Below are 12,296 nucleotides of genomic sequence, written 5' to 3' on the forward strand. Positions count from 1 at the left end.
TTTTGAAATTACTTGGTGTTAATGATGCTGATTTCTTTTCCTAGCTGATGACGCCATACCCAGAAAGGACGTAGTGTTTTTGCTGGACGGTTCAGATGGCACTAGAAATACATTCCCAGCTATGCGTGATTTTGTGCAACGAGTAGTGGAGCGATTCAACATAGAGGCAAACAGAGACCGTGTTTCTGTGGTGCAGTACAGTAGAGACGCTGAGGTCAATTTCTATCTGAATACCTACGCAACAAAAGGGGAGATCCTGAACACTGTCAGAGGTCTGAGGCATAGAGGAGGGAGACCCCTCAACACGGGTGCAGCTCTCCAGTACGTGAGAGACAGTGTCTTCACCGCCTCTGCGGGTAGTAGAAAGCAAGAGGGTGTCCCTCAGATTCTTATCCTCCTCAGTGGAGGACGGTCAAGCGATAACGTAGATACACCTGCCTCCACCCTAAAAGAGAGCGGAATCTTGATTTTTGGCATTGGCACCAGAAATTCGAGCAGAGAGGTGCAGAGAATTGCCAACGACCCTGCCTATGCACAGCCCATCAATGAATTCTCTGACCTTCCCAGTGTCCAGCAGCAGTTTATCAGCTCCCTCAACAATGTGCTTGTACAAGTCAAGCCGATGACACCTACTGTGGCGGGTAAGACAGATTATCACACGTCTCTAGAAAACAGCACACTGAGCTCTCCGTGCAAAGCGTGCCGTAGACACTAAACGGTTTATGTTAGCGATGCATGTTAGCAGAGGCGGGGGAAATTAGCCTAACAAGCGATGGGTTTGAACTCCCTGGGGTGTTAAGCAGTGTTGAGTTTTAATGTGTTTGTTTATTCGTTCGTTCGTCAGTTTTAGGCACAGTTTTTGTCTTTTGATGAAAATATCCTTTAAATTATAGACCTCATTTTGCCGCATTCAGTAAGTTTAGGCAGTTTTACTCTGACCAAAATTAGATGCTATTTTAGCAGACAGTAATAACATTTGACTGTTAGATTGGCTGTAAACTAGCTAAAAGGATAGGAGCGTTTTTTCCCTTTTGCAGTTGCCGACTAGAGCACACACACACCCACAGACAATATCAGATACCCAGGGCTCACGTGACTTTGTGTTCCATTCCATTACCCATAGCTGAGCGAAGGATGGCTAAGAGGGATGTAGTGTTCCTGCTGGATGGTTCAGATGGCACAAGGAGCTCTTTCCCTGCAATGCGTGACTTTGTTGAGAGGATGGTGGAGAGACTGAATGTGTCTGAGAAAGGAGACCATGTGTCTGTGGTCCAGTACAGCAGAGATCCAGAGGCCCATTTCTATCTTAACACATACTCAAGAAAGGAGGACGTGCTTGACACGCTCAGGGGTCTGATGCACAAAGGAGGGAGACCCCTCAACACAGGGGCAGCTCTGCAGTACGTGAGGGACAATGTCTTCACTGCCTCCTCTGGAAGCAGACTTGTAGAAGGTGTGCCCCAGTTACTGATTCTGCTGAGTGGTGGAAAGTCATTTGATAATGTTGACACACCAGCCTCATCCCTGAAAGAGCTGGGAGTGCTTATCTTTGCGATAGGGTCGAGGAGCTCAGACAGCAGGGAACTCCAGAAGATCTCCAATGAGCCTAGTTATGCACTCTCAGTGAGTGACTTTGCTGACCTTCCCAGTGTCCAACAGGAGCTTTTCACCAACATTAACACGGTCTTTGTAGAGGAAACGTCTATCACCACCACGACGATAGGTAAGAAAAAAGCCAAACCGGCTTCCTGTAATTCCTCTCCTTTTATTATGGTCGTAGAGAAATGTGCCATATTGTTCCTCTAGTTCTAATGAGTTGCGAAGGAGATAGTGTAAAACTTTACAGGAGGTGACGCGATATCGAAAACACAAAAAGTATGACCAAGTGTGTAAAGCATTGTGTTTTTTTTTTGTTTTTCTCTCCTTACAATGTCCCCCACCTGACCCACGAATATGTATGTTTTTAGCTGAGGGCCGTAGACAGAGGAGAGATGTTGTCTTCCTGCTGGATGGATCGGATGCCACTAGGAATGGGTTCCCAGCAATGAAAGAATTTGTGCAAAGAATGGTGGAGAAATTGGAAGTAGCTGAGAACAGAGATCAAGTTTCTGTGGTCCAGTACAGCAGAGACCCAGAGGCCCATTTCTATCTAAACACGTTCAAGACAAAGGAAAAAATTCTTGACAGTGTCAGAGGTCTGCGGCACAAAGGAGGCAGACCCCTTTACACGGGGGCAGCGCTCCAGTACGTCATAGACAATGTCTTTACTGCCTCCTCCGGCAGCAGACGGGTGGAGGGTGTGCCGCAGATACTGGTTTTGCTTAGCGGGGGAAGGTCATTTGACAGTGTTGAGGCAGCAGCCTCCTCTCTGAAAGAGCTTGGCATCTTGGCTTTTGGAATAGGATCGAGGGGCTCTGATAGCAGAGAATTGCAGAGAATTTCATACGACCCCAATTATGCTCTGTCCGTGTCCGACTTCAGTGAGCTTCCAAATGTCCAAGAGCAGCTGCTGGCCTCTGTCAAGGCTGTTTCCATTCCCATCACTCCAACTTCACAGACTGTTACCGGTACGTGCGTTGCAGTACTTTACAATACGCTGTGTCTTGTTTTTCTTCATGATGTCCCTACTTTTTTTAACCGTAGCTCAGAGAGTTAATGAGGTGATGAACCGATGTGTCATTCTGAAGGTTTATGAACGTTATGCACATTACTTGGTGTTAATGATGCTGTTTTCCCTCCTCCTAGCTGATTACGTCACACCCAGAAAGGACATAGTGTTTCTGCTGGACGGTTCAGATGGCACTAGGAATTCTTTCCCAGCTATGCGTGATTTTGTGCAGAGAGTAGTGGAGCAATACACCATAGAGGCAAACAGGGACCGTGTTTCTGTGGTGCAGTACAGTAGAGAAGCCGAGGTCCATTTCTATCTAAATAGCTACACGACAAAGGAAGAGGTTCTTGACCGTGTCAGAGGTCTGAGACACAAAGGAGGAAGACCCCTCTACACGGGGGCAGCTCTCCAGTACGTCAGAGACAATGTATTTACTGCCTCCTCCGGCAGCAGGCGGTTGGAGGGTGTGCCGCAGATACTGATCTTGCTTAGCGGGGGAAGGTCATTCGACAGTGTTGATGCAGCAGCCTCCTCTCTGAAAGAGCTTGGCGTCTTGACCTTTGGAATTGGATCGAGGGGCTCTGATAGCAGAGAACTGCAGAGAATCTCATACGACCCCAATTATGCTCTGTCCGTGTCCGACTTCAGTGAGCTCCCAAATGTCCAAGAGCAGCTGCTGGCCTCTGTCCAGGCTGTTGCAATGCCCATCACTCCAACTTCACCGACTCTCACTGGTATGTGCATGGCAGAACTTTATGACAGCTAGCTCACAGGCTGTGCTTTGTTGATCTCCCTAAGTAGTAATGAGCAGTGGGACCATTACCCACAGCTTAGGTAGTCGATGAGGTGGTTGAATTAATGTGACATTTTTAAGATGTTTTGAAATTACTTGGTGTTAATGATGCTGATTTCTTTTCCTAGCTGATGACGCCATACCCAGAAAGGACGTAGTGTTTTTGCTGGACGGTTCAGATGGCACTAGAAATACATTCCCAGCTATGCGTGATTTTGTGCAACGAGTAGTGGAGCGATTCAACATAGAGGCAAACAGAGACCGTGTTTCTGTGGTGCAGTACAGTAGAGACGCTGAGGTCAATTTCTATCTGAATACCTACGCAACAAAAGGGGAGATCCTGAACACTGTCAGAGGTCTGAGGCATAGAGGAGGGAGACCCCTCAACACGGGTGCAGCTCTCCAGTACGTGAGAGACAGTGTCTTCACCGCCTCTGCGGGTAGTAGAAAGCAAGAGGGTGTCCCTCAGATTCTTATCCTCCTCAGTGGAGGACGGTCAAGCGATAACGTAGATACACCTGCCTCCACCCTAAAAGAGAGCGGAATCTTGATTTTTGGCATTGGCACCAGAAATTCGAGCAGAGAGGTGCAGAGAATTGCCAACGACCCTGCCTATGCACAGCCCATCAATGAATTCTCTGACCTTCCCAGTGTCCAGCAGCAGTTTATCAGCTCCCTCAACAATGTGCTTGTACAAGTCAAGCCGATGACACCTACTGTGGCGGGTAAGACAGATTATCACACGTCTCTAGAAAACAGCACACTGAGCTCTCCGTGCAAAGCGTGCCGTAGACACTAAACGGTTTATGTTAGCGATGCATGTTAGCAGAGGCGGGGGAAATTAGCCTAACAAGCGATGGGTTTGAACTCCCTGGGGTGTTAAGCAGTGTTGAGTTTTAATGTGTTTGTTTATTCGTTCGTTCGTCAGTTTTAGGCACAGTTTTTGTCTTTTGATGAAAATATCCTTTAAATTATAGACCTCATTTTGCCGCATTCAGTAAGTTTAGGCAGTTTTACTCTGACCAAAATTAGATGCTATTTTAGCAGACAGTAATAACATTTGACTGTTAGATTGGCTGTAAACTAGCTAAAAGGATAGGAGCGTTTTTTCCCTTTTGCAGTTGCCGACTAGAGCACACACACACCCACAGACAATATCAGATACCCAGGGCTCACGTGACTTTGTGTTCCATTCCATTACCCATAGCTGAGCGAAGGATGGCTAAGAGGGATGTAGTGTTCCTGCTGGATGGTTCAGATGGCACAAGGAGCTCTTTCCCTGCAATGCGTGACTTTGTTGAGAGGATGGTGGAGAGACTGAATGTGTCTGAGAAAGGAGACCATGTGTCTGTGGTCCAGTACAGCAGAGATCCAGAGGCCCATTTCTATCTTAACACATACTCAAGAAAGGAGGACGTGCTTGACACGCTCAGGGGTCTGATGCACAAAGGAGGGAGACCCCTCAACACAGGGGCAGCTCTGCAGTACGTGAGGGACAATGTCTTCACTGCCTCCTCTGGAAGCAGACTTGTAGAAGGTGTGCCCCAGTTACTGATTCTGCTGAGTGGTGGAAAGTCATTTGATAATGTTGACACACCAGCCTCATCCCTGAAAGAGCTGGGAGTGCTTATCTTTGCGATAGGGTCGAGGAGCTCAGACAGCAGGGAACTCCAGAAGATCTCCAATGAGCCTAGTTATGCACTCTCAGTGAGTGACTTTGCTGACCTTCCCAGTGTCCAACAGGAGCTTTTCACCAACATTAACACGGTCTTTGTAGAGGAAACGTCTATCACCACCACGACGATAGGTAAGAAAAAAGCCAAACCGGCTTCCTGTAATTCCTCTCCTTTTATTATGGTCGTAGAGAAATGTGCCATATTGTTCCTCTAGTTCTAATGAGTTGCGAAGGAGATAGTGTAAAACTTTACAGGAGGTGACGCGATATCGAAAACACAAAAAGTATGACCAAGTGTGTAAAGCATTGTGTTTTTTTTTTGTTTTTCTCTCCTTACAATGTCCCCCACCTGACCCACGAATATGTATGTTTTTAGCTGAGGGCCGTAGACAGAGGAGAGATGTTGTCTTCCTGCTGGATGGATCGGATGCCACTAGGAATGGGTTCCCAGCAATGAAAGAATTTGTGCAAAGAATGGTGGAGAAATTGGAAGTAGCTGAGAACAGAGATCAAGTTTCTGTGGTCCAGTACAGCAGAGACCCAGAGGCCCATTTCTATCTAAACACGTTCAAGACAAAGGAAAAAATTCTTGACAGTGTCAGAGGTCTGCGGCACAAAGGAGGCAGACCCCTTTACACGGGGGCAGCGCTCCAGTACGTCATAGACAATGTCTTTACTGCCTCCTCCGGCAGCAGACGGGTGGAGGGTGTGCCGCAGATACTGGTTTTGCTTAGCGGGGGAAGGTCATTTGACAGTGTTGAGGCAGCAGCCTCCTCTCTGAAAGAGCTTGGCATCTTGGCTTTTGGAATAGGATCGAGGGGCTCTGATAGCAGAGAATTGCAGAGAATTTCATACGACCCCAATTATGCTCTGTCCGTGTCCGACTTCAGTGAGCTTCCAAATGTCCAAGAGCAGCTGCTGGCCTCTGTCAAGGCTGTTTCCATTCCCATCACTCCAACTTCACAGACTGTTACCGGTACGTGCGTTGCAGTACTTTACAATACGCTGTGTCTTGTTTTTCTTCATGATGTCCCTACTTTTTTTAACCGTAGCTCAGAGAGTTAATGAGGTGATGAACCGATGTGTCATTCTGAAGGTTTATGAACGTTATGCACATTACTTGGTGTTAATGATGCTGTTTTCCCTCCTCCTAGCTGATTACGTCACACCCAGAAAGGACATAGTGTTTCTGCTGGACGGTTCAGATGGCACTAGGAATTCTTTCCCAGCTATGCGTGATTTTGTGCAGAGAGTAGTGGAGCAATACACCATAGAGGCAAACAGGGACCGTGTTTCTGTGGTGCAGTACAGTAGAGAAGCCGAGGTCCATTTCTATCTAAATAGCTACACGACAAAGGAAGAGGTTCTTGACCGTGTCAGAGGTCTGAGACACAAAGGAGGAAGACCCCTCTACACGGGGGCAGCTCTCCAGTACGTCAGAGACAATGTATTTACTGCCTCCTCCGGCAGCAGGCGGTTGGAGGGTGTGCCGCAGATACTGATCTTGCTTAGCGGGGGAAGGTCATTCGACAGTGTTGATGCAGCAGCCTCCTCTCTGAAAGAGCTTGGCGTCTTGACCTTTGGAATTGGATCGAGGGGCTCTGATAGCAGAGAACTGCAGAGAATCTCATACGACCCCAATTATGCTCTGTCCGTGTCCGACTTCAGTGAGCTCCCAAATGTCCAAGAGCAGCTGCTGGCCTCTGTCCAGGCTGTTGCAATGCCCATCACTCCAACTTCACCGACTCTCACTGGTATGTGCATGGCAGAACTTTATGACAGCTAGCTCACAGGCTGTGCTTTGTTGATCTCCCTAAGTAGTAATGAGCAGTGGGACCATTACCCACAGCTTAGGTAGTCGATGAGGTGGTTGAATTAATGTGACATTTTTAAGATGTTTTGAAATTACTTGGTGTTAATGATGCTGATTTCTTTTCCTAGCTGATGACGCCATACCCAGAAAGGACGTAGTGTTTTTGCTGGACGGTTCAGATGGCACTAGAAATACATTCCCAGCTATGCGTGATTTTGTGCAACGAGTAGTGGAGCGATTCAACATAGAGGCAAACAGAGACCGTGTTTCTGTGGTGCAGTACAGTAGAGACGCTGAGGTCAATTTCTATCTGAATACCTACGCAACAAAAGGGGAGATCCTGAACACTGTCAGAGGTCTGAGGCATAGAGGAGGGAGACCCCTCAACACGGGTGCAGCTCTCCAGTACGTGAGAGACAGTGTCTTCACCGCCTCTGCGGGTAGTAGAAAGCAAGAGGGTGTCCCTCAGATTCTTATCCTCCTCAGTGGAGGACGGTCAAGCGATAACGTAGATACACCTGCCTCCACCCTAAAAGAGAGCGGAATCTTGATTTTTGGCATTGGCACCAGAAATTCGAGCAGAGAGGTGCAGAGAATTGCCAACGACCCTGCCTATGCACAGCCCATCAATGAATTCTCTGACCTTCCCAGTGTCCAGCAGCAGTTTATCAGCTCCCTCAACAATGTGCTTGTACAAGTCAAGCCGATGACACCTACTGTGGCGGGTAAGACAGATTATCACACGTCTCTAGAAAACAGCACACTGAGCTCTCCGTGCAAAGCGTGCCGTAGACACTAAACGGTTTATGTTAGCGATGCATGTTAGCAGAGGCGGGGGAAATTAGCCTAACAAGCGATGGGTTTGAACTCCCTGGGGTGTTAAGCAGTGTTGAGTTTTAATGTGTTTGTTTATTCGTTCGTTCGTCAGTTTTAGGCACAGTTTTTGTCTTTTGATGAAAATATCCTTTAAATTATAGACCTCATTTTGCCGCATTCAGTAAGTTTAGGCAGTTTTACTCTGACCAAAATTAGATGCTATTTTAGCAGACAGTAATAACATTTGACTGTTAGATTGGCTGTAAACTAGCTAAAAGGATAGGAGCGTTTTTTCCCTTTTGCAGTTGCCGACTAGAGCACACACACACCCACAGACAATATCAGATACCCAGGGCTCACGTGACTTTGTGTTCCATTCCATTACCCATAGCTGAGCGAAGGATGGCTAAGAGGGATGTAGTGTTCCTGCTGGATGGTTCAGATGGCACAAGGAGCTCTTTCCCTGCAATGCGTGACTTTGTTGAGAGGATGGTGGAGAGACTGAATGTGTCTGAGAAAGGAGACCATGTGTCTGTGGTCCAGTACAGCAGAGATCCAGAGGCCCATTTCTATCTTAACACATACTCAAGAAAGGAGGACGTGCTTGACACGCTCAGGGGTCTGATGCACAAAGGAGGGAGACCCCTCAACACAGGGGCAGCTCTGCAGTACGTGAGGGACAATGTCTTCACTGCCTCCTCTGGAAGCAGACTTGTAGAAGGTGTGCCCCAGTTACTGATTCTGCTGAGTGGTGGAAAGTCATTTGATAATGTTGACACACCAGCCTCATCCCTGAAAGAGCTGGGAGTGCTTATCTTTGCGATAGGGTCGAGGAGCTCAGACAGCAGGGAACTCCAGAAGATCTCCAATGAGCCTAGTTATGCACTCTCAGTGAGTGACTTTGCTGACCTTCCCAGTGTCCAACAGGAGCTTTTCACCAACATTAACACGGTCTTTGTAGAGGAAACGTCTATCACCACCACGACGATAGGTAAGAAAAAAGCCAAACCGGCTTCCTGTAATTCCTCTCCTTTTATTATGGTCGTAGAGAAATGTGCCATATTGTTCCTCTAGTTCTAATGAGTTGCGAAGGAGATGTATTTCTTCCTGAAGAGTAAAACTTTACAGGAGGTGACGCGATATCGAAAACACAAAAAGTATGACCAAGTGTGTAAAGCATTGTGTTTTTTTTTTGTTTTTCTCTCCTTACAATGTCCCCCACCTGACCCACGAATATGTATGTTTTTAGCTGAGGGCCGTAGACAGAGGAGAGATGTTGTCTTCCTGCTGGATGGATCGGATGCCACTAGGAATGGGTTCCCAGCAATGAAAGAATTTGTGCAAAGAATGGTGGAGAAATTGGAAGTAGCTGAGAACAGAGATCAAGTTTCTGTGGTCCAGTACAGCAGAGACCCAGAGGCCCATTTCTATCTAAACACGTTCAAGACAAAGGAAAAAATTCTTGACAGTGTCAGAGGTCTGCGGCACAAAGGAGGCAGACCCCTTTACACGGGGGCAGCGCTCCAGTACGTCATAGACAATGTCTTTACTGCCTCCTCCGGCAGCAGACGGGTGGAGGGTGTGCCGCAGATACTGGTTTTGCTTAGCGGGGGAAGGTCATTTGACAGTGTTGAGGCAGCAGCCTCCTCTCTGAAAGAGCTTGGCATCTTGGCTTTTGGAATAGGATCGAGGGGCTCTGATAGCAGAGAATTGCAGAGAATTTCATACGACCCCAATTATGCTCTGTCCGTGTCCGACTTCAGTGAGCTTCCAAATGTCCAAGAGCAGCTGCTGGCCTCTGTCAAGGCTGTTTCCATTCCCATCACTCCAACTTCACAGACTGTTACCGGTACGTGCGTTGCAGTACTTTACAATACGCTGTGTCTTGTTTTTCTTCATGATGTCCCTACTTTTTTTAACCGTAGCTCAGAGAGTTAATGAGGTGATGAACCGATGTGTCATTCTGAAGGTTTATGAACGTTATGCACATTACTTGGTGTTAATGATGCTGTTTTCCCTCCTCCTAGCTGATTACGTCACACCCAGAAAGGACATAGTGTTTCTGCTGGACGGTTCAGATGGCACTAGGAATTCTTTCCCAGCTATGCGTGATTTTGTGCAGAGAGTAGTGGAGCAATACACCATAGAGGCAAACAGGGACCGTGTTTCTGTGGTGCAGTACAGTAGAGAAGCCGAGGTCCATTTCTATCTAAATAGCTACACGACAAAGGAAGAGGTTCTTGACCGTGTCAGAGGTCTGAGACACAAAGGAGGAAGACCCCTCTACACGGGGGCAGCTCTCCAGTACGTCAGAGACAATGTATTTACTGCCTCCTCCGGCAGCAGGCGGTTGGAGGGTGTGCCGCAGATACTGATCTTGCTTAGCGGGGGAAGGTCATTCGACAGTGTTGATGCAGCAGCCTCCTCTCTGAAAGAGCTTGGCGTCTTGACCTTTGGAATTGGATCGAGGGGCTCTGATAGCAGAGAACTGCAGAGAATCTCATACGACCCCAATTATGCTCTGTCCGTGTCCGACTTCAGTGAGCTCCCAAATGTCCAAGAGCAGCTGCTGGCCTCTGTCCAGGCTGTTGCAATGCCCATCACTCCAACTTCACCGACTCTCACTGGTATGTGCATGGCAGAACTTTATGACAGCTAGCTCACAGGCTGTGCTTTGTTGATCTCCCTAAGTAGTAATGAGCAGTGGGACCATTACCCACAGCTTAGGTAGTCGATGAGGTGGTTGAATTAATGTGACATTTTTAAGATGTTTTGAAATTACTTGGTGTTAATGATGCTGATTTCTTTTCCTAGCTGATGACGCCATACCCAGAAAGGACGTAGTGTTTTTGCTGGACGGTTCAGATGGCACTAGAAATACATTCCCAGCTATGCGTGATTTTGTGCAACGAGTAGTGGAGCGATTCAACATAGAGGCAAACAGAGACCGTGTTTCTGTGGTGCAGTACAGTAGAGACGCTGAGGTCAATTTCTATCTGAATACCTACGCAACAAAAGGGGAGATCCTGAACACTGTCAGAGGTCTGAGGCATAGAGGAGGGAGACCCCTCAACACGGGTGCAGCTCTCCAGTACGTGAGAGACAGTGTCTTCACCGCCTCTGCGGGTAGTAGAAAGCAAGAGGGTGTCCCTCAGATTCTTATCCTCCTCAGTGGAGGACGGTCAAGCGATAACGTAGATACACCTGCCTCCACCCTAAAAGAGAGCGGAATCTTGATTTTTGGCATTGGCACCAGAAATTCGAGCAGAGAGGTGCAGAGAATTGCCAACGACCCTGCCTATGCACAGCCCATCAATGAATTCTCTGACCTTCCCAGTGTCCAGCAGCAGTTTATCAGCTCCCTCAACAATGTGCTTGTACAAGTCAAGCCGATGACACCTACTGTGGCGGGTAAGACAGATTATCACACGTCTCTAGAAAACAGCACACTGAGCTCTCCGTGCAAAGCGTGCCGTAGACACTAAACGGTTTATGTTAGCGATGCATGTTAGCAGAGGCGGGGGAAATTAGCCTAACAAGCGATGGGTTTGAACTCCCTGGGGTGTTAAGCAGTGTTGAGTTTTAATGTGTTTGTTTATTCGTTCGTTCGTCAGTTTTAGGCACAGTTTTTGTCTTTTGATGAAAATATCCTTTAAATTATAGACCTCATTTTGCCGCATTCAGTAAGTTTAGGCAGTTTTACTCTGACCAAAATTAGATGCTATTTTAGCAGACAGTAATAACATTTGACTGTTAGATTGGCTGTAAACTAGCTAAAAGGATAGGAGCGTTTTTTCCCTTTTGCAGTTGCCGACTAGAGCACACACACACCCACAGACAATATCAGATACCCAGGGCTCACGTGACTTTGTGTTCCATTCCATTACCCATAGCTGAGCGAAGGATGGCTAGGAGGGATGTAGTGTTCCTGCTGGATGGTTCAGATGGCACAAGGAGCTCTTTCCCTGCAATGCGTGACTTTGTTGAGAGGATGGTGGAGAGACTGAATGTGTCTGAGAAAGGAGACCATGTGTCTGTGGTCCAGTACAGCAGAGATCCAGAGGCCCATTTCTATCTTAACACATACTCAAGAAAGGAGGACGTGCTTGACACGCTCAGGGGTCTGATGCACAAAGGAGGGAGACCCCTCAACACAGGGGCAGCTCTGCAGTACGTGAGGGACAATGTCTTCACTGCCTCCTCTGGAAGCAGACTTGTAGAAGGTGTGCCCCAGTTACTGATTCTGCTGAGTGGTGGAAAGTCATTTGATAATGTTGACACACCAGCCTCATCCCTGAAAGAGCTGGGAGTGCTTATCTTTGCGATAGGGTCGAGGAGCTCAGACAGCAGGGAACTCCAGAAGATCTCCAATGAGCCTAGTTATGCACTCTCAGTGAGTGACTTTGCTGACCTTCCCAGTGTCCAACAGGAGCTTTTCACCAACATTAACACGGTCTTTGTAGAGGAAACGTCTATCACCACCACGACGATAGGTAAGAAAAAAGCCAAACCGGCTTCCTGTAATTCCTCTCCTTTTATTATGGTCGTAGAGAAATGTGCCATATTGTTCCTCTAGTTCTAATGAGTT

At 47.5% G+C, this 12,296-nt stretch overlaps 1 protein-coding gene across 1 annotated transcript in view; it reads left to right on the forward strand.

The window, feature by feature from the left end:
* Positions 1-49: 49 nt before the first annotated feature.
* The window catches only part of LOC307164540 (uncharacterized protein), a 24,418-nt gene continuing 12,171 nt past the window's right edge, over positions 50-12,296 (forward strand). Inside the window, exons 1-14 of the mRNA XM_079881476.1 lie at positions 50-641; positions 1,124-1,723; positions 1,968-2,567; positions 2,746-3,345; positions 3,533-4,129; positions 4,612-5,211; positions 5,456-6,055; positions 6,234-6,833; positions 7,021-7,617; positions 8,100-8,699; positions 8,958-9,557; positions 9,736-10,335; positions 10,523-11,119; positions 11,602-12,201. Of these exons, the coding sequence (XP_079737602.1) occupies positions 122-641; positions 1,124-1,723; positions 1,968-2,567; positions 2,746-3,345; positions 3,533-4,129; positions 4,612-5,211; positions 5,456-6,055; positions 6,234-6,833; positions 7,021-7,617; positions 8,100-8,699; positions 8,958-9,557; positions 9,736-10,335; positions 10,523-11,119; positions 11,602-12,201 (8,311 nt within the window). The 5' untranslated portion in view covers positions 50-121. The remainder of the gene's footprint in view (positions 642-1,123; positions 1,724-1,967; positions 2,568-2,745; positions 3,346-3,532; positions 4,130-4,611; positions 5,212-5,455; positions 6,056-6,233; positions 6,834-7,020; positions 7,618-8,099; positions 8,700-8,957; positions 9,558-9,735; positions 10,336-10,522; positions 11,120-11,601; positions 12,202-12,296) is intronic.

This window comes from Squalius cephalus, assembly GCF_949319135.1.
Source record: "Squalius cephalus genome assembly, chromosome: 9".
NCBI lineage: Eukaryota > Metazoa > Chordata > Actinopteri > Cypriniformes > Leuciscidae > Squalius > Squalius cephalus.